Below are 27,694 nucleotides of genomic sequence, written 5' to 3'. Positions count from 1 at the left end.
GCTCCGCAATGCTTCTTTCTGCATGCTGCCGTAAATCAACGCTAGGAGCGCTGACTCTCATGTGTTATCACGGTGACGGGGTAATTAACCAGGAAGCAGACAGACAGAAGGAACAGCCTGACTGAATGCCTACACTGCTGTGTTCCCTCATCACTTCCACATACATGTACATATTAGGGTGTGTTTTGAAGCACTGTTGATGAAAAAATTCTAGTGTGACTAATAGATGGTTTGGTGAATCCACACTGTTTCAGTTCAGACTCTATTATAGCTAATTCAAGGCTCTTTTTTTGTTGATGGTTCATTTTCTAATTCTTTGTACCTGCTATATCAAAGCACACTAACTTATGAGAAAGCTGACCAGCCAACTCACATTTGAAAAAATACCTCCTCTACATCTACAGTATCACTTTTCAAGTTTGCACAGCTTACCCTAAATTAGAGGTGTACAGATGCGCACACACACACACACACACACACACACACTCACTCACAAACACACACAAACACACACACACATGGCCTTTTTATTATCTTCAGCGTGTCTGCTTCCAATTACAGAGGTCTACAGAGAGGGCCCTTGTGACTGGTTGACTGGCTGTCCGGAAGATAAACAGGTGTATGCATTGGCTACGTATCAAGGTTGGATAAGCTTAGAGACAGAGAGGAAGGGAAAAAAAAAAGCATTTGAGAAATCAGCATAGAAACAAAAACACATTGGAATTATTGTGTGCTGCAGGAGTAGTGGAAACTCCACAGAGATGTGCCAGCACACTGACATGTGTTTTTCTGAAGTCATCTGCTGCTCCATAATGGGATCATTATTATAAGGCACCTAGTTAACCTGCCATGTTATCCAGCACCCCAAGTGGAAATTAATGTTAGTCACCCCTGTTTCCTGGACCACTGCAGCCACAGCAGTGAGATCCAGAACACTCTCTCCTCAAGGACCAATTACTAGACAGGCAGTGAATAAGATGATGGTGTAATCCACACAATGCCACCTAATAGACTGATTGGAGGTCATGCTGTTTGACCGCTTTGGAGTCTACATGTTAGATTTGTTATTGTGAATGAAAATAGGCATGAGGGATGCAAAGGGAGACTTGGATAGAGGGACAGAAGAAATCAGCTTCCACGAACAGTTTGAGCACTTCCTACCTGCATGTTATTAAGGTGGCTAATGTTACTGCCACTGGGATGCTGCAGCTAATTTAGCCCTGTCATTTTAAAATAGTTCAGCATTAGTCAGAAGGAAGCCAAGCTGCCCTTCATCACAGCGCCCCCTCATTGACTGCTGCGTTACATACTCTCTCCTATTCAAATGGCTGTCATCTCCCACACAGCTGACTGACAGACTGCTGGATGTCTGCCACCTCTGGAGCAATGGGCCTTTCCTCAGCAACCCCTGTCAACTTAACACACACACACACACTTACTTGTAAGCACATAGAACACATATATAGACATCCATATGGGTTACAGACACACACACATATACACACCTCGATCCTCAGCCCTATTCTCAGACAGCAACCCCCACAAGGACACCCTGTCAAAACCCCTTCCTTTTCACTTCCTGTCTCCGTGTACTGTGGATACCACAGCCAGGGGCTTTGAAATCTGTTTCTTTTTCTGTTTTTTTTATTGTCTTTTTTCCTCCATCTAACACAGATGTGGATTTTTCTTCCCCTTCTACTCCACAGTGCCTTTTGTTCACCCGTTCTGTTAACATGTGTCAGGTTGGGAAGCCTTGACATTTTCCAATGTGCTTTTGTTCACGGAAATCAAAATGCTGCTTCACAGAATTAGGTTTTGTATTTTTCTAAACCTACATCCATAAGAGTGATATTTTCTGGACTATAGTTTGTAAAAAAAAAAAAAAAAAAAACGCTGTACACTCGCCTACACACCCTTGGGTATATGTGTGGGCACGAGTGTTAATCTTTTTGTGCATCCAGTTGTTTGTGCCAAGTGATCCAGAATATCAAGATTTCATTAATCCACACATTAATTTGTACTGTTCACAGATGTGTGTCACCAAAATGACTCTTAATTTTTCAGATTTTTCCCAGGAGAACAGCTCAGAAATGTCTACAGAGAGCTGCAAGGCAGGGGATGACTTCATGATCTCATTGTTCAACCTTTTCTCTTGCCTGAATATTGTTCCTAAGGCCTTGACTCAGGCCCTTCAACCATACCTGGAACGGGCACACATATGGGAACATCTCTACACTCTGGCAGGTAAAGTAACAACCTTGCTGTTGTTTCCTAATGTTTAGCAATTACTGCCACATTTTGGCATTGCACTGGAATGAGCAGTTGTACAATCTCTAGTTTGTGTGCTTTAGTACTGTAACCCTGGATTCCTTTTACTTTGGAAATCAGGTGTCAGAGCTGGGAGTGACTTCATTCCAGAGTTGTGTTCTAGTAGTAGCAGCTGGAGAAGAACAAACACTGCTGCAGATGTTCATACATAGAACCTGGTCAGGGCTGTACGTACGGCCTATTTAGTCAGTCACAAATACACAAAAGTGGTAGTACAGAGTACATGTTTTACAGTTTTACAACTTTAGATGCACTACTGTTGTGAAGTTGGGGTTGGTGGGGCTTCTCTGACTTTCTGAGTGGGAAATCTGATTTGAGGGGGCGCTACAGTTGAAAATTTCAACTAGGAACTCCTAGGATTTCCGACTTCCTACTTCAGAAGGAATGCAGCATAATAACTTACAGTATGTGTCAAACACACTGTACCTAAAGTATGTGTTAAAATACAGCATTGTAAATCAGGTTAGTTTTAAAATGAACAGTTCGTGATAAACTGGAGAAAACGACAAATAATCATTACTTGAATTTCCGAGTAGTGAATTGAAGTAAATAAATTGAAGATTTTCCTGATTTGTTTCTCTGATTTGTTGCATTTTTTAAGAAAGCCCCAACCTAAAATTGCCTATATTTCATATTGTGTTGGCTGCCTTCCTCTTGGTCTCTTCTGGTGTCTGGCAGTGGCTCTTTTGGATCCTGTTTGTTGTAGGGTAGTGACACTGTGGATCACGGTTTGTTCCAGCAGGTCCTCCAGATGTTCAATCGTTTTGGGATCTGGAGAGTTTAAAGGCCGAATGAACACCTTGGGCTGTTATTGTGTTCCTTACGGCTCCATAAACAGTTTGTGCAGTTTGGCAGGGTGCTTTTGTCCTGCTGCCGTGGGGTTGTGTGCTTGGCCTGGAGCAACATTTTAGGCAGGTGCTACAGGTCAAAGTGAGAGCTACAAAACCTGATGTCTCTCAGAATATTGCATTGTAATGCGATTCAATGTTATTCAGTGCACCTTGCCAGATTTTATGTTGGGTCTAATTGGTGAATTTTTAAATACTATGGTAAATCTGCCCTCAAAGAATATCTCAATTTTATTTTCTCTAAAGGCCAGTGTTGACACTGCATGAACATGAGCTAAAGCATAAGTATACTTTTCGTAGACTATAGTTATTCCCCAACTCTCTCTGCCTCTTTCTAGTGCAAGTTTTAATACAGAGCTTAATCTGAGCTCCTGTGGAGTGTGAAGCTCTTTTTAGTGGTGATTCTTATATCCTGGGTAAGTGGTAATTATTGTAGCATAAATTAGGGTGATTGGAGAAGAGTATTTAGATGGATACTGAGCAAGGGAGGGGTCGACAGAGTGAATGAAGGGGAAGAGAGCTAGAGTGTGCCGCAGAAAAATTCTCAATGTCATCCAATCAACATTTATCCTCACAGGGTAATTAGTTTAATTATTGGACCGTTCCAAATCTTTGTATTATAATTTTGGTTACAGGATACCCCCAGTGCCCCCATTTCTATTTAAACTGTTCTCTGAGTTAACTGATAGATTACACTGAGAGCTTCACTATTTCTCCGCTTTCATTGACGTTTCATCACACTGTACCAGGTTGCTTCAGATCAATACACAAGTCAATACAGTTGCAGGTGGTATAAAGTCTGAGAATCAAGTGACTTTGAAAAATAGGTCTAGGTCTCACCTGCAACAGAGCGCTTGTCCTTCGAAAAGCTATATCATTTTCTGTTCCGTTCTCCTCTTTTTCTGCGGCTAAGGTTACTTATTTTGTTAGGCATCCTTTGAGATTTCAGTGCGCTTTTAGTGCCGCTTCAGTACTGTTTCTCCCAATTGTAGCCTTTGGTTTTACAGCCGGGGCTGTAGGAAGTTTATGAGTGCCATACAACTTCATACTGTAGTTACTCTGCCAACAATATGAGCGAGATATAAAAGGGCAAACCGACGAAAAACGGTAAACCTGGAGAACGTAGCAAGATTCGTGCTATCAGGCCACCTGGATTTGATCGAGAGCATCTGATTTTAGTTTGAACTTGAGTACTCGCATTTGGTGTAGATATTTTAAGAGAAAACCTTAACACTATATGGATTCATATAAATGATTTATGTCTCTGTTTTTTGTCATTCTTTGAAAAGTAGAGTTATTTCTTGACTTTTAAATTGTTGCTTTAAAAATAAATCCCAAAGCACAATAAATATAACATGAAATGTCAACTAATCTAATGTGTAAGCATCCACCCTCCATTTTTATATCAGTATACAGTAACATGTTCATAAACATATTCCTTAGAGCAGTATAAGGAGGTTTTCTCTAAAGAAACTTATGATTCGTATCATTTTGAAAGGTTTTGACAACATATCAGCCTTTTTCTGACATAGCTAAAAAATTCAGATTAAACACAAAGTATTGATTTCAAATTTAACATTTTTAGTGCAAAGTATGTCAATTAAGTAACCTAACAAACCTAACAGTTTGTTGCTGTAACACTAACCTTGTAGTTTATCTTATGCAGTTTACCAATATTTTTTTTTCCCAATCTTAAAATTAAATAATAGGTAAGGTCTGGAGTCATTCATCTGATCTTCTTTAGCTGACCCTTGTTTTAAAAAATCTGCTTCCTTTGTTTATTATTGTCAGACACAACACGGACAGTACCTGTAGTTGTCAGCTGTGTCCGGGACATAGTCACAAAATCCACCAATAGCCTTCTGCTACACCTCGTCTCCATGGTTTTGGGTTGGCAGGCCACAGAGGAGCCTGGTGCAGCCTTGTTCAAGCATACTGTGCCAGAGAATGTCCTGGCTAAAATACCCAAGGACTGGAACTACACACCATTGGATGTAAAGGGAAAGGACACTGTTGCTAAAAGTATGCACAGACTTAGTTTTGCACATTCAAGATAAAATTTGAGGAATTTTACTAACATTTCTTTCTTCTTCTAGCTATCATATCCTTAGCAATTCAAGCATTGTCCTTCATTTTCACCAACCTGCCCATGGCTGTAGCATCCTTGCCACTCCCGATCCGCTTTCTGTTCCAAGTGGCAGAGAAGCACCTTTCCCAGCATGCCCGGCAGCTGCGGTTAGTGGGCCTATTGATCTGGGCCTTGCTGGGCTGCCTGATCCAGGGCCTAGAAGACCCAGACACACTAGAACAGATCAGTGGTCTGGCTCTGGACCGCTCAGCAAAAGACCGCCTGTCCCTGCTGGCAGAGTGCGTACAGGCGGCCATAGGCATTCAGCAAAAGGTAAAGGCTATAATTCAGTAGTGCGTTGTACCAGACTCTTATTGTGTGGATCTGCACTTTATTTGTCTGGTTGTGTCTTTATGTTTGTTTATATAATTTCTGTATATAATGATTGGTTTAATGTGTATCATATTTTTACTCATTTGCCTCATTAGGGTGTTCCCAAACCTTCAGTGCACAAAGTAATACAGGCCCTGGAGGAAAAAAGACCAAAGTGGACACAACTGCAGCTGCAGAAGGCCCGCAAACTCTGCTCAGACAGGTGGGAGGATATAGCAAGAGGTCAACATTAGAATGGTGCCAACAGTAGCTTAAGTGCTATTTTTTCTTAGTCCATCATCACTCTCATTTAGTATAGACTACTGATGTCAGCCTCAAAATCTTTTCATAAAATGTATTTCCCCGAATGTAATTTTGTGATTGTCAAAAATAAGGGCTGACTGTCTGCTGAAGGAGGAGGTTCAAATGCATCAAACTGACTGATGGTATATTTCGCTACTTGCCATAAGAATTACCTAGAAAAACACTAAACAAATGCAACTTGGACATGCATTTCTAATTGAGCATTCAAATTTTGATGTATCATGTAACCAAGATAATTTTTCACTGACAATCTGTATGAGTAAAATCAATGAATCTCAGATTTGTTTGTTGTGCTAAATGATGCACATGCCTGACTGAGTGAACTGCAGTGTGGAATGATGGGAAAACAGCTTTCGTTTTTGGCTGATCTGTGACCTTTGGCGTTGCATTTTGCTGCTTGTTCCCAGAAATGTTGTCTTCTGGTCGCTCACTTAATCATAGCAAACTCCGGACACATTCATCCTCATAAAAAGTTGATTCAGTAGCGTAACCATTAAAAAAAAAATGAAATAAATAAGGACACTGAATAGATTATGACCAGTTCTAGGAAATGCTGTCTGTTACAGTGACAGGAAGAGGGGGTAAGTGCAGAGAAAAAAAAGGCAAGAGACGAGGCGGCTGAGGGGTGGTGAGGGGGTGGAAAAGTGAAAGAAGAGTGATTATGTATCACCTGTCGGAGGCATTCAGTGGGATCATTACTATTCATTAAACTAACCTTCACAGGGAAGTGACGCCTGGCTTGTAAACAATCAGAATACAGTGTCAGAGAGAGAGAGCGAGGAAGAGAGAGAGGAAGGTTGTAATAACTCCAAAAACAACTGGCACTTCTCTTACTGGCATCCCGTGCGCACACACATTCAGAGTAAACGCCTTCACAAAAAACATTTGGCCCTACACGATCCCTCTTCAGTTCCTTCATCTTTACCTTCCCCTTTTCCTTTCCTAACTGTAAACCACTACCACCCCCCCCTCCCCAACGGCACCCACCTTGTCTTTGCAAAGTAATTTGTAGAGGAGAAGATTATTGTTCTCCATCATGGTGACCCTGGCTGGGCTGACGGGATGCATACACAGATGAAGATGAATGCAGTTATTCCTTGGCGGAGGTCTGCCTCTTTCAGGGCACATTGGCCCTAATGACATGATTGATAGGCTGTCCCAAATCCAGAGGGGCCCTCATTAATCACCCTGCTGACTGAATCCAATCATCTGCTTCACCTGCACAGTGATGGACAGGAAAGGATACAGCGCAGGTGCTGACACGGATGCACAGCCACCATCACCGACAACACCACCGCCAGGGCGCCAGGCAAAAGAATGAGGCGATGTATATGGACGAGACGGGACTCCTCTTCTTTTGCAACTCTCAATGTCAAACAGCCAATGGCTGGCTGACAGGCGACACCGTTTCTGCCACTTTATAATTACAAACGTGAGGAGAGAGAGAACAATGACAGGGAGTGTATGTGAAAGAGAAGATTTGATGGACGGTAGTGTGATACCCATCCATACAGGAAGGGCAGGAAAACGATGCCGGCATTCACCTGGGTTGGGAAAATACAAGCCTACGGATCTTGACATACAATTACATACAAGCTTCATACACACACGCACTCCAGTCCAGTGCAACAGCATCCTTTGGTTAAAATGTCTCATGTATCTCATGAATTATAATGAAAATAGTGAAAATGATTTTGGTATTTCTTTGTCATTTTCACCACAGTAGATTTGACTGGTCTGATTGGTTTTCAGATACTAGAGCAAAATGTAATTTTTTTTTCTTTGCCAAGACTTACATTTTGAAGTACTTTTTCCTTGTGAAGCAACTGAATTAAAAAAAACAACTTTAATTTTAATGCAGTTAATTTTCCAGTCATAGCAATTTCTAAATTGTAGCGCAAATTCCTCTCCAAACTCGAAAATACTTCCTTAGCCAGAGGTGGTATTCAAATATAAGCCGACACCCTGCCTCCTTCTGCTCCTCTGATCTTCTGTGTTCTTCACTCTGGGTTTTGTCTTTGTGTTTTCTTTACTAAGTTCTCCTCTTCCCATTTCTGTTTCACTCTCAGTGTATTTGAACAAGGAAGCGAGAGAGGACTTGCTGCGGCTGAACTGACTGAGCAGAAAATAGGCCTGATGCTGCTGGAGGTCTGCCACAAAGCAGGTGGCAGCAGCTACCTGAGGCAGATCTATCACATCATCCAAGGCAATGAGGTAGGGAAGTACTCGCTCTCCCCAGCAATTAGGTGGCTGCTGGCCTGAGGCCGCAGGCTGTTCAGGAGGGGGAGACAGAGGGAAGGGGGCTGCTGCTTGTGTGCAGTCTGCTTGTTCTGATCGTCTTTTGTTCAAGTGACCTCAAGGGTGCAAACCTACAGTGATTTCCAGTGTAATACACTCACCTCATATAGAGCAGAGGAAGCCTTGTGGAGTTACTAGATTCCGTGGAAAGCTTTTTGGAAGAGATTTCAATGAGGAAGAACAGCCCTTTAAAACTCAAGTGGAAGTTATTTTATGGAATTTACTTCAAAAACTATTCTTCTAAAAGTCCCCAAATTGATTAGATTTTATTAGCCTATTGTAGCTAAAGTTTTCTGATGTCTAGAAAAGATTTTTGGTGGTTGTTGAAAAGCTAAAAATCATATTAAGTTGTTTTAACTGGTTTAGTAACACTTTTTTGGAATGTTGCCGTTTCCTGTTCAATGAAAATCAAGTTGAAAAGCAAAACATTAAAGGTACAGTAAATATTTTTTTTGAGATGATTTAATAGAAAAAGAGAATACTGTACTCATAAATAGTTAGTATTAGTCCAACAAATTGATGCATTCTCATACACTTATGCCATGTTGCCATGTCATCTTGAAAACTTGGACGTCCTTCCACCTAATTGTGTTTTATGGATGTTGCTAACTGAAGTTGGGGCTCTATAACGCACAAAAACATACATAAACATTTAGTCCTGATATTGTCACAGGTACTTGTTAGCAGGGTGATCCTCACATCTCGGGACGGTAAACATCAACAACTGCTGGTTATAAGCTAACATTATGCCAGCTTGGCTCGAGTGTCCTGAAATGTACACCTGTTAAACAGTTTGATTGCATTCTCACATCATATGTGAGTTTTGTGTCTGATTCCATTCATTTTTAAATGAATACTGGACAGTATTCAAAAGTTTGCAAGGGTTATTAACAAGCCTATCACAAGACACAAATGCTATTTTTGTGGTTTTTTTTCCTTCTTCTTTTTTGTCTTTTGGTCTCTGAAGTCGCTTGTGTATTTCTGTAATGACCACACCATCCCAGAGAGTTTGTAGTGCTGCGACTGTTATCCCTCAGAATCTTCTGAATGCAAACATGTTAGTTTTTCTAGCATGAAACAAGGACATGGCATCCTACAACTAAATCTTATAAACTTTATTCTTTATGCTAAATGAAAAGGATATTAATTTCTTTAGTTTTAATTTATTTTTAATGCAACACTTCTTTGACATTTAGTCTTAAGGCTAATATAACTACCTAAGTGAGCCTGGTTATTTAATTTTTACAGTTTAGCCTGGATTGTAGGCTAAATTGCATTATCGGACCTCTTTACCTTTCTCTGTCTAGTTGGTGTTCATAATCTGTATCTAATAGGATCCAGCATGGACATATAGAGTATGTGTTTTTGATGTAAAGTGTTAACACATATAACTCTGCTCGGCAATTTGAGATGTGAGTGGGAACCTCAAGAATCAAGAGTTATCCTTCTGGCAGCTCCAGCATCTCTACCCAGCCAAGGTCGAGGCAAGAACATGCAGGTCAGGGACAGACTGGGTTGGTGGTGAGGTGAGGGAGGAGGAGGTCCAGAGGCCATGTCAAGCTGACGGATGGGAATATAGCGAATTCACACCAGGATGCCTATGTACGCATGAACACACACATCGAGTCATAGTGTACAAAGACTCATTACTATATGCTGGACCTCATGTGAGACACATGCATTATAAGTACAGCAAAGGTTACAGAAACAGCAACAGAAAGTGCACTAGTGTAAAAAACCTGTGTTTCTCTTTCGTTCTCTGTACATATTTTGCTTTGATGTGTTTTTCATTGCTTTATTCATTCACTGAAATATGGCTCAGGGTGGAGCCATACATGTGGCGTGTAAGTAGACTCTAAAACTCCACTAGACTCTTTTTTGTTTGGTCTGTTCGATCGACTTTGAGTTTTGTTATTTTACTTATTCAAAACCTTTTGGCCTCACTCTAGTTGTCAGCCTGTTTCTTTACAGCTTATTTATTATCTATTATCTATATATCACATTGCATCCGTCTCCTGTGTTTCTCTTCTTCCATCCCATCCTCATAACCTGCTTACAGGAACTGCTGATGTCTAAACTGAGTGGAAGCTCAGACTTGCCAAATGATCCTCCTCTTTTGGTGAAGTTTGATCTTGGCCCCGAGAGTCATGTTGTAGATGCCCGTTTCAATCCTCTCCACCAGTTTGACCACATTGGCAAGAAGAAGCTGGATCAGGTTTGTCAAGCCTTTTAAGGTTAACATTATATTATATTCTGGTAGCAAATAAGTGTTTAAAACTTGTTTTAGTTGTGTGAAACATCTTTGATATTCATGTGAACTTTTTCCAGTTTTCAGACTTTGTACTGTGTGGGTGTACTTGTGACATACAGCGTGGTGTCATTATAACTTTCACCGAGGCCGGAAGCTTAATGTTGAAGGTTAGAAGCTCTTTGAGTCCCTAGTGAACTGGATATTGTGGTAGTCTCTGAAGTTGTCAGGTCTTTCTGGGGCTTGGCTTTCCTATTCCCCTTAGGTTGCTGTCTTTTTCCGAGCAGGAGTTAGGCTGGCAGGAAGAAAAGAACGCCGAAGAGGTGAAAAGATGAGAGAAGTTTTTTTTTTTCTTTTATAAAGAAGTGAGTAATGTTAAAGGAGAGTGCAGTCTTAAAGTGCACTTCTTTGGGGCTTTGAACCATGTAGCCTCTTATCCTGAACTTATCCCCAGGAGTGTCACCATGATGTTCATTTAATTGTTAGGCTTTTTTTTTTCTCCATATCAGGGCTAAGTCTACCTACAGGTAGCTCACTGTAAGAGTTGCACGCTTTCCCCCTCATTTCCCCTCTATTACTACGATATCCCCCACTGTTAGGAGAAATACAATGGTACTTATAACACTTACAACAGTAAGTATTTTCTCAAGATAGGCCGTGTGTGTTTCTGCTTTTTTTTTTTTTTTTTTAAGGATTAGAATTATAACTTTAATACTGAATACAATTCAGTTTTATTTGTACAGAACCAATTCAGTCAACAGTCACATCAAGGTATTTCATACTGAAAGGGAAAGACCCTACAATATTAGAAACCTGCTATGGGTGAGCACTCGGCAACAGTGGGAAAGAAAAACTCCTTTTTAACAGGAAGAGCCCTGCAAGAGAGTCGGGATCAGGGAGGATCAGCCGTCTACTAAGATCAGTTGAGGGTAATTAGAAAGAGAAGAAACAAAAAGGGAAACACAGAGTGATAAATACAAAACATAAGCTATGAAAAAGATAAAGATTTATATTTGTGACACTTATATTTGTCCCTTATAGCAGCTTCAGTTCTTGCTGTGGCTTTTCAAGAACAATAGTCGCGTTTAATTTCTAAGACTTGGCCTGTTTTCGGCTTATCACAGGAGGCTGCATAGCTTTGCATAGAAACACCCTATTAAGAGAATGATTAAAATGCCTTCTCCGCTTCAGGTGCCTGTGTTGTTTGTCAAATAAAATGGAGGGAGGAGGAAAAAGTTACACCCATCAATCACAGATGAGGAAGAAGCAGAGGGGGGATCGGATGGATGGATGGAACGAGTAGAGTTCTCCTCCTTTTGTCAATAAAACTCAGCCTGGAGTTAAGAGTGACATTTTACAATCAAAGCAATCTGATTTTTATTTGCTTTCCCAATATGGTGATGGTGCCAGGTGTGTGTGTTCACTGTTCACATCTACGCGCGCGTGTGTGTGTGTGCGTATTTTTTTAAAAAAGAGTGAGAGTTAGCAATAGAGGGAAAGAAAAGGAGAAGGGAAGGTGGGGGGTTGGCGGGATGCCATTGAAGATGGAAAGAGGAAAAAAAAGGCATAGCAAGAAGAGTAACGACTCCCTCCAAAAATTGATTTATCTTTCTATAAATGATGGCTACATCCCCCAAATGGATTTATAAATTAATTGCTGTCTTATTGGAATAAAAACCTTCTTGTGCGGACATGATTGATCGCCTGATGTCGGTGGCCTGCGCTGGAGACCCCCCTCCTCTTTTGTTAGTGGGTCCCAGCTGGAGCGGTAATGCACTGATGGTATTAACCCTGATTAATAACTAACAAACGCTATCCTCATACATCAACAGAGTGCTGTGGTCGACTGGGCATGGGACTGGGCAAGGCTGCTCCCAGCCTATCAGGGCATGAGTCGGGTCACCTTCAGAGCTCTGCTGGCCAACAGGTAAAACATTTCTGTTGCAATATATGTATTTGTATGTGTCTTTTTGTGTTTCATTTGTGCAGTCATTTTGGGAATTACTTGCCTTGGTACAGACCTCAGATGGTTTTTATCAGCATATAAAGTTTCATTTTCCCGATTGTGTCTTCTATAATGCGGGCTGTGCCGTGGAAAGAAATCTTTGGAAAGAGGATATTGGAGTGCTATCATATACCGTGTGCGCTGAATGGAGTGGATCAATGAAATCCTGTCTGTGAATGCATGTGTCACTGACTGCACAGACGCAATTTTTGGTAATTGAGTAATGCCTGCTTATTAGGTACTTTTGAGACCTTGAGGTTGGCACATAAAGATGGATAAAAAACAGGCTGGTTCGGATTTTGGTGTCATCTGATTGAAGTTTTTCGCCCAAGTCCACCACTCCTGTCCCATCCTCTGCTCCCCCTCCCCTCCTGTTTTACTCTGCAACAGGCATAAATATTTATGCAGGTATGTGACACATATTAGATTGCAATACTTCAGGCTGTTCCCTGTTCTCCATTCACAGCTGTCACGCTGCCAGCTATCAGGGAGCTATGGGGCTACTGCACCTTGTCTCCACACCTACGCCCAATCCATTCTAAATCACTGCCAGTGTAACACACACACACACCTTTCTAACAAAGGGCAAGCTCTGCATCTGCCAAGGACACGGGCCTAATAAGGGTGAAGTACTCAGCTCTGTGCTACGCTGTGACGAGCTTTGTCGCCTCCATGCCTCAACCCCCTCTTCCCACACCCACATACACATACTCTATTCTTCCGCCCCTTATACGCTGCTTTGTTGCATGCTAAAACAGATACTGTCATTGCTTGACTGAGCCAAATTAGTGTTTCAGCATTCATGAATAGAAACTGAAAGAAGAGGATATGAAGTCCGATAGGAAGAGACATAGAAAAAGAGGGTCTGGACTTGAAGTTTGAGATTGTGAGCGACACGGAGAAAAAGCATATCACTTCTGACAAGGACTCAAAAAGTGTGAGGATGGGAGTGGGAGGGGTTAAAGGTTATATAATTCACCCTAATCTCACAGTATCAAAGTGTCTGAGATTCTGTCATTTGCCTCATTAGCCTGTCTTTGTTGGGCCAGAGGAACAGATTTCATGGAGGATTTGGAGAATGGCTTTGGTTCAGCACAAGTTGCTTGCACAGAGCAGGAAGTTAGTTTCATGGACTGGCGACATGTAAGCTGTCAAAGTTTTTCTCAGATCAATCTGTGACTCATAAATATCCCTCAAGCTATAGAAGGCCGTTCATGGGATAAGCACACTGATGTCTCATCCACTGATCCATTTGTTAGCGTAGATAAGGAACACTTTCTGTGTAACCACAGGCCGAAGCGCCTTCGGCTGTTTTCACTTCACAACAATCACTCTTTCACTGCTTCCAGTTGCTGAAAAAGCCACAGCATATCTCACCCTCTTGATGATTTTAATAGTAATGTTTCTAGTCCGTACAGTATAAAAAGTCCTCTTATTGTGACCTTGTTATGAATTTCTACCTTCTAACTTTTAGTCTCCTTGAATGACTTTCTCTTCCTATACACAGTCAATATTTTTTTTCATTCTTTTTTTTCTGCTCCCGGGCTGTGTGAGTTAGCAGTGTGGCCCATTGGCCTCCTATATATTGTGATAGTGGCAGGACAGTTATTGTGCCCAGGGTTTATATCACATTCTAATGGAGCAAGGCTATGAGTTAAGGGGCGGTAGGCTTTTAAACCAGGGCTGTTAAATCACTGTTCAGATGACTTCATTAGCAGAGCGGGACACATGCTGAGACACTTATGTCTGCACACACACGTACACACACATGCATATACATACACTTTCACCCTGCTACCTTGACGGTGTAACGCTCGGGCCAGACAGGAAGGAGAGTGGATTTATACAGATGTGTGTGTCCTTCTTTGTCACCTGTCACTTCAGTTCCCTTGGCATGATGGCTCATCCATCATCTACAGATTGAGCTTTTCAGCAGAAACCAGACTGATTAATACTACTGAAGGACCCCCAGGGTTGACTATATGACCTGGCTTCCTGGCAGACTTGATACATTAATAGGCAGATGGATTACTTATGTAAAAAAAAAAAAAAAAACTTGTTTTCTGACTAAATTGTGGGTTGGCTTTGTTAAATACTTTGTTATTGTTAAAAACAATGTAAGAAGCAGTGATTAGTGGATGTGTTTGATGGAGTACTGCCTGGCTGAGTCAAATTTTGATTGTTTGTCTGGGAAACTGACCAACCTGTTGGTTCTTGGCCAGCTGTGATAAATGATAGGCTTCAAAAACCTATTAAGGAAGGCTAACTACTTTGATAAATAGATATTTTTTTTTACTTTACTTGCCTTATTTTTCCCCTTATTATATGGATGGATGGGTGGCTCTATATTCTACATTTGCAAAATCAAAAGATCCCTGTTTCAGCTCCAGGAGGAGACACAAATCCCTTGTTGGATGCATCAGGAAGGACATCAGACATAAAAATCAAACATGAGGAGCTACCTGCTGTGGCAACCCTTTGTGAGCAGCTGAAAGTACCTCTATTACTTGGATGGACATCTTTATAGACACTGATGTGCAGCTGACTTATGATAGGCTTATACCAGAGAAATACCACATACTCTATTTGTGAATCAAAGTCTAAGGGCAGAACTAACAGTAAAATTCAGCCACCCTAAAGTTTTCAGTGTCTTCCTTTATCTCTAACAGATTTAAAGTTTTTGCATATGAAAAAAAGAAGTCTGTTCCTTACATGCTCATATATATACTTAACGTTTCACCTTGAACAAACTGTACTGAATGCATTTATATTAATTTCCATGCATTATGAATTGAAATTTGTCTACGTTGTCTCATTCCTTGACTTCAAGTTATGAACTACTCTTTGTTACAGAAGCGTTGAGTCAAAGCACTAAGTGCTTCAACTGATGCTGAAGTTTCTTTTCAGCGACTGATTTGCAAATGGATAAGTCAACTGCTTTGTCCTTGGTCGCACTTTCAAATCCCCTTTTCTTTAGTGAACACTTGTAACTCTGTCTGAGCGTGCTTTTATACAAAACAATAAAAAAAAAAAACTCAGCTCAGGCCCTTTGTAGGTTGGAAATAATGCCAGCAGTGCTGACCCTTCTCTTTCTTCTGTGACTCTGATTGTGTCCCAAGGCCTTCGAGTGCTACCCTCTTTTATGTCATTTTTCTTTTCCATCCGTGGAAAAATGAAACAAGTCTGAAAAAGTGTCATGTGTTGCAACAGACAAAAGTCACATTTTAACTGTCATCTGCTAAGGTGACTTTTTGAAACCATTTCCTTGCACCTATATGTCAGAGAAGGTCCCCTGACCTGGTTGTTAAGGGGTAGCCAAGTATGAGAGATGAAGCCTCATGTGTCACTTGGCACTCTTCCACTCCATCATAAGGATCTAATATCGTCCAAGGACATTCATGCTTAGATCTGCTAGTTCTACTGCTCCGGGTACACTGTCTTAAAATCAGCGTGGAGCAACAGAAAGACGTCATGCATTGGCCCGCAGTAAATTCAGAGTTAGATATACTGTAGCTGTGCTATATTTAGACCAGATATTCTGAGTAAGCACTGCTCGGTACGATTTTATTACACACGCATCGACAGTAAAAGGGTACTAGTAGTATTGACCTCTAGATTTGCTGGCTTAATATAGTTAGCTACAGTATAACTACTGAACACTAAACCATTTTCTCTGAATTGTCTCATTGTTTCTGTTACCCCTCTGGTCTATAACAATAGCAGTTTGTGGAAAAATGCCAGTCTGTGGCATTCTCTTGCTTGAGCGGCTCCTTAAATTGCGGCGATAGACGCTTGTGCTTTCAGGAAGTGGGCAATCGCCATCTGTTCCTTGGCGCTGCCATATGGCGGGCCTTTTTCTCAGGGAATAAAATAAAAACAAATATGTCAGAACGTTCGTCTTTCTCCACGGACGCTGATCAACCTGGGGAGAAGCTGGATCTCAGTGTGTCTGGATTAATGGTCTTACTTTACGCTTCAGGGAATGAGTGAGTGTGCGCTCGTCTTTGTGCGTTTGTGTGAGCACGTGTGCATCTTTTTGTGAGGGCATGCACACACTAATGCACATTTGTGTACCTGGAAGTATTTCTCAAAGCATTTATCTGACTTTAAGGGTGATGCTACCGTACCGTTTTGAGCAGTTGGTTGCCCTAGTCTTGGAAGCATTAAACAACGCAGGAGAAAAGAGCTTCAAGGTTAGCCAGAGTGACATTTCACGGCTGCCGCTGCCAAAGAAACAAGAAGAAATGCTCTCAAGCCATCATCAGACTCTCCATCTTGCGAGGCCACGAATTCAAAAGACTTGTCACTTTTGAAAATCAGGAGAGTGTGAGGTGTCATTGAGGAAGGGCTTCTTTCTTCTCTCGTCGATCTCCTTGGGTGTCCTCTCTACTGACTGACAGCTTGGGATGGGAGTTTGTGTTGGTGGAGACAGAATACATCTTTTGTCTGCTTGGTTATACATGGCGTGTTTTGTCTTCGCTACCCCTGGACAGCACTGACACATTGAGGTTTTCATTAGCCGTAAGCAGGTGGTGAAGAAGAGGGACGAGCTTATGCGCATCACTCTGTTCCCATCCCTGCCTGTGTGCATCTGCACTGCACCAGCTTGTATACTGTAAGCATATCACAGAGGGCGTACATGTGTCGGGCCGCGTGTGTTTGAATGTTCAACATTACATTTTTAGCATGTGTGATACTTGGAGGTTTGCTCCAAAGGCGAATAAATCAGTGATGCCTGGGATAAGGCCGTGGCCCCTCCTCAAACTGCACAGACAGGCTGAGAGGCTCATTAATCAAACGGCCAGTCACAGATGTGATGGCTTCCACACAAACCGCCAGCAGACTGTGAAAGTCACATCCAACAGAGTCAACTGTCAGCCAGGCAGGCAGGCTGCACTTTTCTGCTCTCTCTCTCTCTTTCCCCCTCTGTTGTTTTAATCTCTCACTCTCCCTTTACCTCCTCTCACCTCCAGCATGATGCCTCAGTGTGATACATCTGAAATATTTGTCTTGTCCCTCTAAAAACCATCTCGAGGGTTGAGAAAAATCCATCTTCTCAGAGAGTGGTCATGGTCAAAACATTTTGGAGACACAAGACATCAGTCATTACTGCACAATGCTCTGTTCTCAGAAATTACTTACAGCATAGGTAAACACTGACCAGACCACTTTAGATTATCTCCTAAATTACATGAATACTTGTTCATTCCCTGAATAAAGGTTGATAATCGGGTAGAATATTATGGAATATGGTGCAATTTGTTAGGCGAGTCAGTGTATTCCTTTCAGTATTTTGTCAGTATCTGGAAATTCCAGGTACACTCAGGGCTATCATGTGTATACCTTCTTCATGGAAATGCTGGCAGGTGCAAAATATGTTTTCCCATTTCTTTTGGGTTATTATGTCACAAAACTTTTCTGCAATCCCAACTCCAAACGGGTTTAAATTAGTTGCAGTTACTACCAATAGTTTCTATAATATTGCTACTCATCATCATAACCCTCGCTTCACGTTGGTTATTCCACACAGCAAGCTTATGAACTAGATTATCCTCTTATCCTTTGTCAACTCACTGTACCTGACCTCGCTTAAAAAAATGCACTTTTATGTAATTTAATTGTATAAATAGCAATCTCTGTGACTGTTCAAGCTTCAGACTTCGGATGGATAAATAGTTGGAGTGACTCTAACACCAGAGCTAAATGAAAATGCTGCTTAATCTACTGAAAAGCCCTCCCAGCACAGATAGAAATGCTGGATGGAACAAGGACAAGACAAAGCCACCCTCTCCTGATTAAAAATGGCAACTCCCAAGGCTCCTCAAACACACTGGGGTATTTGATGCTGCAAATAAAGACTGTATTCCACATGCTTTTGCTGTCAGAATGGGAAATGGTGCAGAAGGGAAGGAAATTTTCTTGTTATGATGCCAGGATTTTGGAGAATGACACCATCATAGTTGGAGCCATGCAAAATTTAACTATATCTTACTACACAAGGTCTATGGGCAGCTTTTTAAACTAGGTTTGACTGAACAGAGAAACAGCCATTTTTCAGCAATGTGGCCTTTTTTATCAAGTTTTCCAATTTTACTTTTTTTTCCAGTGTAAAAAAGTAAAAGAGAAATGCTTAAGCATGTGAAAGCAGGCTTATATTAGCGTTACTAAAATGAGATATGCACGATATCTCATGTCATGTCAATGCCAGCTGAGCTTTATCACATTGCATTGAGATCAAATGTCCTCAGACATTGTGAGCTTTGCACAGCCATAACAAATGCAGTCATTAACTGAAAAATAAATACTTCTACAATACCAAAACAAAAGTAGTAACATGCTGCAGTTGTCACAGGATACTTTATCACACTTGCAGCCGCCATGCATTTTATTACTACACCTGACTTTGCCAGCTTTGGATCAAGTTTGTCTTTGGAATTCTAGCATGTCCACTGGGTATTTGTTTTGGTGAGCTCTGTCAGCGAAATAACTCCATGTTTTGCCCTTGGAACCAGTTTTGTCAACCAGTTTAGATGAACTGGGACTCGGTTCAAGACGTGGTGGACTGTTTGACACTGTTGCCATGTTTCCTGCTGATTTACTGAAATGACTTTTTAGCTGACTGCAGCAGTCCATTGTCAAGAGCCAGTTTGTGACCGTCTGTTCCAGTCCATCATTGTATGCGCTTCCATCCTTTTTACTATTCCATGTGCCATCTTTATTCAAATCCTCTGGAATTGATACCGAGTTAGCCTCTAAGCTTGCAGAATGTGTTTGGTTGTGTGGTTAGTGTATTGGAGGATACATGGTGAAATTAAAGTTGAAATGAAAAATGTTTGGCATTTTGTCCTTGCTGCACAAGCATGTCAACTAAGAAAGGATATGCACTAGTGGTGGTCTTGTGCTTGTTAATGATTAAAAAACTAACTGTAAGGCAAAACATAAACATGCAGTGTATACACATTTCTAGATCTGGATATATATTTTTCATTATGTATGTAAGCAGAGACCATTTACTTAGAAAAGTGTAAGAGAAGACCCCGGACCTCTCTAAAGCCAGTGCAAGATACTAAATAAAAGAGCATCATCTAAATGCTTGAACAGGTCCGTGCAAGTTTGTGTGCCCTCCTGTGTGAGGCTATGTAGTGAGGCAGTGAGAGGCTTTTTTCATTTTTTTGGGGTGCATCACGAGGTTGTATCCTGTCGCCAGGCTCATTAGTCCATCAGAGGCGCCCAACCAGCCCCAGCCAATCGTTGCTCTCGACTTGGCTCTACCATTTGCATGTGGTCTAGGAAGAGATAATTAGAGGGATCTCTGCCTGTCACTGTTAATCTGGGACTTAGTGAAGGGCTGTGACGCCGACATGCTGATGGACTGACACACACACACACACGGGGCACGATGTCATATGAATTTGCACACACACACACTCAGATTCACAGAAATTCTACGTGGAAACACAGTGCCTACCTCCACACGCTAACATGATTTGCACAGGTAAACACTGTTAAGCTGTGGATAGGACTGTTAGTTTTTTTCAATGCTCTATTTTTGATTTGTGACTAGTAGAGTGGTCTTTTTGTTGTATTTCTTATCTCTATTACTGCTGCGCATTACACTAAAATACATAGAGTTCCTTCCCCATTGGTGTGATATGATAGCATGTTGACTCAGTGACTGTTTACACCAGTTGTACTATGCTGTTGACACAGGGTTTAGATCCCTGTTCAGATAGACTGTGCTTGTTGCTTCCCAAACAGACAGAATGCTCAGTAAGTCTTTTGAACAAGCCCAGCTGTCAGCCCTATATACAGTACGTTTACACACACACACACACACACACACACACACACACACACACACACACACACACACACACACACACACACACATCAATACACTCACATCCTAACAAACATGTACATGCGCTCATGCACTGGCAGGTCCCCAGCTACACACACACTGAGAACACACACACGTCGCTGATTGGCAGGCCTCCTGTTTCCCCATAATTCCGACTGATTTATCCAATCAATCTCACTCGGAGAGCTGCTAAAGCGTTGACTAATATTAAGAGTAGAACATGCGACAATTAAAACATCCTTCAGGTAATTACAGAGCTGGTTTAGCAGCAAACAACTGAAGCATTTTATACATTCAGCATGTTGCCTGTGTGTTTTATTTGTACCTGTTTGATAGTTAATCGGGGGAAATGAGGTACATCTGTGAGTGTTACCGCTTTTTAATGCACGTGCCGCATAACATCGCATCATTAGCTGAACGAGTCTATGCAAATATTGACGCTCTTCACCTAATTAAGTGCCATTTTATCCTGCACAAGAAAATCTTGCGTAAAAAAGACTGGATAGATGTGCTTATTACCGCAAAGCCTTTTTCCAAACCAAGTGACAGCAAGTCCTTTTCGAGGACTGGGGGACTGCTAAGCTAAATGGTGGATGTTGAGGAAGAGCGTGAGTACCATTGCTGACCTCATCCGTCCTGCTCTGTGACCTTTTGTCACCACTGATGGCACATAATAGTTGACACTTGACTTTAGGGGCTCTTTAAGTGCCAAGAGTGTCCTGGGCCCTGGATACATATTCTAATGCCGTCATCTCTGTGAGAATACCCTTTGTACAGGAGTCCTCGCTACACTTGTTTTCACTTTTTCTTTCTGAGCTTTCTTCGTCACTCTCGCCCCCTCCCTCCCTCTTTTTTCTCTTGTTTCCAAAAAAAGACACATGCGGTCACACACACAGTAACACTCAGACCTACTCAGACATGCTTTCGCTGAATTGAAATAGTCTGTCCCGCCCTTCTGCCCCTCTGCCATTTAAGGCAAGCACAGAGGTGCACTTGTCTTGACACTTGTCTCAACAAATCTATAGACAGCCAAAAGGACTATTCCAGCTGTTATCAAACCACTCTCTTCATGCCTCTCCTCTCCTCTTTTCTACTATGTGTCATATTTAGATACAGCACCATTTTCCCACCTTCACCACCTGGACTCTATACTGTACGTATGGAAAATTACAGTTACGGGTGGGTATTGTGTAGATTAATATCACTGACTCGGAGGTTATTTATTGAATCCTTCTGCTCAATTCTAATTTGGGAATGTAGTATATTATATAGGTCACCTGAAAACTGTAACTGTACTTAAACTAACACTTGCTTTCAGGAGATTTGGGCAACCATTTCGCAGCTATTGTAGGTTTAGACTTTTGACAGCATCAGCTAATACGCATATGACAAAGGTTATAAAAGCCCTGCATTCTTACACCTTTCTGTAATAAATACCTTTGTATATCAAACATCTAATTTCCTATCTTAGAAGATATTTTTTTACATTTTGTGTACATTTTGCATAAAATGTCAAATGTCCCCACTGTCTACTGCAAAGAGTAGCCACACATCTTAACTAGTACATTGGTAAACATTAAAATATACAAATATATTTATGTATTTGTATCCTGCGATGTATATTGGTGTACAGAAGGTCCAAGCACCCTAATCAATAAGAGGAATCAAATAGCAAATAAGCAGTAATTATAGATTTAAAATCACTTCCAGCTCGGAACAAGGTGTTGATATCCACTGCTTGTTATGGGTCAGCCTGCACTGTAAATATGGCATGCTGTGGCAAATGGCAAATATGATTGCACTCTCCCACTCGGTGTTTCCCCACCTTTGCAGCTTTTTACTTTGTGTTTCTTTCAACTCTTTCTCCTTTTACCTGCTTTGGCTCCCCCTCTCTGCAATCTTCTCAGAGAAACCATCATGGGTCATGTTTTTCTGAGTCTTTGATCACTGAGTAGTCTTTCAGCATGTTGACTACAAGGCCTCTCACCTCCCCAGTGGTTGTTGCAAAAGAGGGGGCACACTTATCTAGCTTCTATGATGTTGATGGTTGAAAGCATTTGCTGATGTTGAAAGTGCGTGTGCACCTTTGTGTGTCCATTCAGACATGATGAAAGACTCTGTTATAGCACTGGGGTTGTGATCGGTTGCAACTACACTGTAGCTATGGTTGATAAGCATGGCATTCGTATCTGACAGATAATCATCATGTGACAATGCGGTCATTTAGGAGAATAATACCCTCGGCACAAATTCTTACATTTTTTTCTTCTTAAATAGGTTGGAGTTTACATCCCTGAGCTTTTCATCCATGCCTATTTGTTCTGTTATTCCATGGAAAACTTCCTTCACTGTTTCATAATGGGTTTCTCCTGAGGGCACAAACTCTGGCTGAAATAGAAAAAGCTTTTTTTTCCCCCCCCTTAGTCTTTACACCTCCTGTGTGTAAACGATGGCTGGGTGTCTGAGAGCTTTGCCGCTCCATCCAGCTGCAGAATTCTCTCTTTTGTAAGATGCAGGGGATGGCCTTGATGTGACAGCTTGTGATGTTAGCCCAAGTTGTTTTTGACAGAAGACAAAGAAAAAGGAAAGAAGGCAAAGAAAAAAAAGAAATATAAAGGCAAACCGATGGAATTTTTCTTCTGAGGTGAATTGCTTGTGCAGGAATCAATTCTTTCTCTGCGTCATTTTCTTTTAAAAACATCTTTGTTTTCCTCCCCATGTTTGCTTTGTCATGACTGTTAAGAACAGTTGGTTTGATTGAATTTGCCACTGGAGACATTTAGTGATCTTGATGCATTCTTTGGATGCAGGGCTTAGGCTTGCTGGAAGCATCTTTTTTAGATGTTTTTCCCCCCCCCATGACATTACGGAAACAGGTCTACCCTTTACAGCAGACTGAATGGTGAGTGGTATTATTTGATATATTGTGCTGATACATGCCAGTCTATAAGAATGCCAATGACAATCATAGGAAAGGACATTTAGATTACTGTCGAGGCTCCCTGTCCTGTCTCTTCCTATCTGGCCTGCTATCACTCCTTCTGTTTGGTAATCTGTCTTCTCTTCATCTTGAGTTTGACTTGTAATGATGAAGAGCTGGTCAGAGGGGTATAAGGCATTTTGTGTGTGAGGTATGTGTGTGTGTGCGCATGTGTGTGTGAACTTTGAAGTTGCTGTTTTTTATGTGAATGAGTGGGAGCCTTGTATGTGTGTCCAGCCTGTGTCTGCCTTTTCTAAGGGTAAGCGTGACCCTTGGGCTGTACCCCACAATCAGTCAGCCTGCCTAGCCCTTCTGACTGAGTGTTCCTCTCTTAGTCCTCTGAAAGAGTCCTTCTTGTCACTGTGTGCCAGACCTTCCCTCTGCTCCTCACTGTTGTCAAGGTTAGCCCGTCTGCACCTTTTCCATTTTGACTATCCTTCAGAAACCACCTTCCTCATATGTTTCTTAGAAAAGAGTAAAAAGTTTGAAGTTTTCCACTCTTTCTAGGTCTTCCACTCAAGGTTAGACTTCCCCAGTGCTCTTCATATAGCCTTCTAGCAGCACTCTATCCAGTACTTACATGCATCTGAGAAAGGAGGAAGTTTAAAGGAGGTTAAATTCTCTCTTCCTATTCATTCTCACTTTCTCTGAAGGTGAGTCTCTTCTTAATCTCTGATTTCATGTTTCACTTCTCTGTCTTGTTAGCACACACAAGGAAAAATATGGTACTGTGGCACGACTCCCACTCTGGTTTTCTTCTTTTTTTTAAGACTAAGAATTATGAGTTTTATATATATATATATATATATATATATATATATATATATATATATATATATATATATATATATATATATATATATATATATATATATATATATATATATATATATATATATATATATATATATATATATATATATATATATATATGTGTTCTGGTGGGGCCATCACATTACCTGAGGTATAGTCAGCAAAGGCATTTCAGAAGAGGTTTTTCTATGTAAACTGTGTCTATATTTATCTGAGATTACGTGATATATTCAGGCCATTACTAAGACAAAACACGTGTTAATAGGTGCCAAAGAAAACTACAGTAAATGGAAATATTTTTTCTTGTTTTACGAATTTATGGCGATTGGTTGATTGAAAGTTAGTCTTGGCTCACTGTGTTGTTGTTGTTGTTGTTGTTGTTATTTTGGCTATGATGCATTTGTGAAAACAAATCTGAGTAGTTTTGAAAAACTGAGATGATATAAAATTATTTTTGCTCAACGCAACTACAAATACAGAACAGCGGGGCTTTTTAGGCGGTTAAAAATATCCTGCTACAGCGGAGAGGCAGAATTCATACGACTGCAACAGGACAAATTGGGCTCATGTCTTCCACATCAGAAAAGCAACATATCACTGAGCCGAGGGGATAGTCAGTCATCAGAGTCTGCGCTGGTCTGCTCTTTCACATTTCTGGTTGCATTCATTTTCAACCCTGCATGTCTCCTCAAAATCACGTTTATGCCCCACTCTTTTGTTTTTCCTGCAGTCTTTAAAGTCTTAACTGCACTTCCTCACTGAATTACTTTAAAAGCTTAATCATGTTAAGGTGCTACTAGAGGATACAGCAAGGATGGGTAATGTAAAGGAAAATAAAATGAAATAAAAGATCAATCCATCAATCCATTTTCCGCTTATCCAGCTTAGGTCACGGGGGGTTGGAGCCTATCCCAACTTACACAGAGTCCGAGGTGGGCACAGGTCGGCATTCATTCACAGGGCTTACAAGTTAAGATGTCAGTGAAGGTTTACAGATGAATTTAAAATCAGCTTTATAGTAGTAGTATCAGTAGCATTAGTAGTGGGCTTTCTCCTTGCATTACTAATGTAATTGTAAATGTTGCAGCTAACATAAGACAGTTGCACCCACATGTCATGTGTAATTGCAAGAGTTGGGTCACTGGCAACTAAATACATAATACATAAACATAAATGTTCTTTAAAGAAATATTATTGATCAGTGTAGCACATCAGTCTTTTAAAATTTTGCAACTGAATAATAGTTTTTTATTTTATAAGTGGTTTAGTTGCATGTTTTTAGAGTTACCCTTATATACAGTAAATGCATACAATATCACCCCAAAAGGCAGATTTACCCATCGTTTTGCAAACATTTTTAAAATTTAGTTCATGATGTGGGGGGAAAAAAGCACAGCAATGTTGACAAGCTGACAAGACACACTATAAGAAAACCATTAAATGAGATAACTTGAATCTTGATAAAATCATTGTGTTACACGTACACGAAACATGTCATTTGATACACACTGAACCGGATGCTGTTGGCGCATCATTTCTTCTTGAGGAGGTGGCGTCCACGTAGTGGGAGGCCGACGTGGGTTGATATATGTCTCTCTGTATCTTTATCACTGAGAACAGATATGGCTGATATCTCTGTCATCTCAGCATCTTAGACCTGACAGCACCGATCATAATCATTCCCCCTTCGGCTCTCCCTCTTGCTATTTCTTTTTTTTTTTTCTCGTGTATTGGCGTATCTGTATTTGTCTTTCTCTTGTTTCGTGTTGCGCCTTACTCCTCATATCTTAACAACAACTCTCTTTCTTACTCTTTTTCCACGCAGTAATGGTGCACTTTGGGAATACACTTTATATGCAAAAGGAGTTAGTGTTGGGAATGATTCTGCCGTTATTTCCGTACAGGGTTGTGTTTGCGTGCCTGCGTGTGTGTGCGTGCTTGTTACCGTGTGTTTGTTTGTGTGTGTGTATGTGGGTAGGTGGGTTTGCGTCAGAGATCATTTACAAAGGGATCAGCCCTGGGGGTGTAGAGGCATCGCTGCAGTGGAGGGAGAGCAAAGGGGGTGGAGGCAAAGTAGTTCGCAGCAAATGTAGCGAAGAGACAACTGGCTCGAAAACCTTTCCACACTTGACTTTGCACTGCACAGTTAACTACTTATTTATTTATTTGGGTTGGAGGGCCAAATATACGTTCAGTGGCGTTGGATATCAGTGACAGGAAGGATCAAAGAGTGACACCACAAATGAAGCTGTCAGAGTGGCCCGACAGCCGGGTCCCGAGGCGAACATCCCTCTCCTGCACATTTTATTATGATCGCAGCGAAACCTCACAGCAAGAAGGAAAGTGAGTAAAAAGGGGGGAAAAAGAAAACCATCATCTTCCCAACCGGAGAGAAGGAAAAGAAACAAAACGAGCGCTGCTGTATCATTGCCGCCCATGATAGAATGAATTATAAATGTGCGAAGGGGATTAGGGAACAATGGTTGAAGTCACTAGGATCCTCGCCTAGTTTCCTCACCCTCAACCCGGCAACTAATTAGCACTTTCAACACTAGTGTATGATCTCATTAATGTGATTTCTGCTTATGTAACGTGCATACGCTTGCTCGCATGCACGCATAGAGATTGCAGAATTATTACATAAAGCAAATAAACATGGAAAATTTATTGTTTATTGCCAAATGTGATAAAATACACAAATAATAAGCCCATACAGTTAAGGTGATGGATCAAATGTTGCAGTAAAGGTTTAGTCAACAGTACCATTCAGTGTTTGGGGCATTTAGAGCAGGCTTTCCCCTTATGTCTTGCAATTATCTGAGCAATTTGATGATGTGTGACGAATGTCATCAGTCATAGTATCACCGTTTTGACTGGTGCACCGAAAAGACAGTTGCTGGTGGGGTTTTTTTCTGTACTGCCTCAACAGATGAAAGAAACATTTAAGGATCACAAGGGTTGTACAGATATGTAATGTTTTTAAAAAGGCAGGAATATATATATATATATGTTTTTTGCACATAATTGTGCACGCTATTTGTATAGTAGATGCATTTCACGTCGGCTAATTAGTATCCACACACTGAGATATAGGGAGAGGGAGAAAAAAGAGGGGGAGGAAGCTGGGAGAGGGTAAGGGTAGATAATTAGACAGAATTAAGCCATCGCTTTTAATCTAGCTCCTGAAAGGAAGAGAGAGAGAGAGAGAGAGAAAAGAGATGCGGGTGAAAGGGTGGGGGATCTAGGGGTGAGGCCTACATATTTACCCCTCTGCTCTCTCGCGCTTTCCCTCTTTCACCGTCTGACACAGGGTGTGAATGTGTGGGAAAAGAGGGGCCTGGAGCCTTAGCTCAGCAGAATGGATCAGCTTGTGTTTCGAGGCCCTAGAAGTGTCCCATTGTCATGATGTCACTGCAACTCAAGAAGCCTGACCTCTGACCCTGATGGATTCATAGCAACCCCCCCAGCACCACCACCACCACACACAAACCCAAAACGCCCCAGTTGCCACCGGGCGCCCACTAGGGGGTACCCAAGCCTTTTTGCTGT

General features: G+C 41.3%; 1 protein-coding gene across 6 annotated transcripts in view; it reads left to right on the top strand.

Annotated features, from left to right (window-relative positions):
- Positions 1–27,694, top strand: part of kiaa0825 (KIAA0825 ortholog) — a 119,611-nt gene that overhangs the window by 41,952 nt on the left and 49,965 nt on the right. For all 6 annotated transcript variants that reach the window (XR_005615101.1, XM_039620724.1, XM_039620723.1 and 3 more), the window contains exons 16-22: positions 2,065–2,244; positions 4,968–5,198; positions 5,273–5,577; positions 5,733–5,839; positions 8,010–8,154; positions 10,298–10,453; positions 12,319–12,413. Coding sequence is in view for 5 of the 6 variants with exons in the window: in XM_039620724.1 (XP_039476658.1) it covers positions 2,065–2,244; positions 4,968–5,198; positions 5,273–5,577; positions 5,733–5,839; positions 8,010–8,154; positions 10,298–10,453; positions 12,319–12,413 (1,219 nt within the window). In the remaining variant the exon portion in view is untranslated. The remainder of the gene's footprint in view (positions 1–2,064; positions 2,245–4,967; positions 5,199–5,272; positions 5,578–5,732; positions 5,840–8,009; positions 8,155–10,297; positions 10,454–12,318; positions 12,414–27,694) is intronic.

The sequence above is a fragment of the Oreochromis aureus genome, linkage group 12 (genome assembly GCF_013358895.1).
Source record: "Oreochromis aureus strain Israel breed Guangdong linkage group 12, ZZ_aureus, whole genome shotgun sequence".
NCBI classification, from domain to species: Eukaryota; Metazoa; Chordata; class Actinopteri; order Cichliformes; family Cichlidae; genus Oreochromis; species Oreochromis aureus.
Note: the sequence above shows the minus strand (reverse complement) of the source record. Positions and strands in the feature narration are given on the sequence as shown.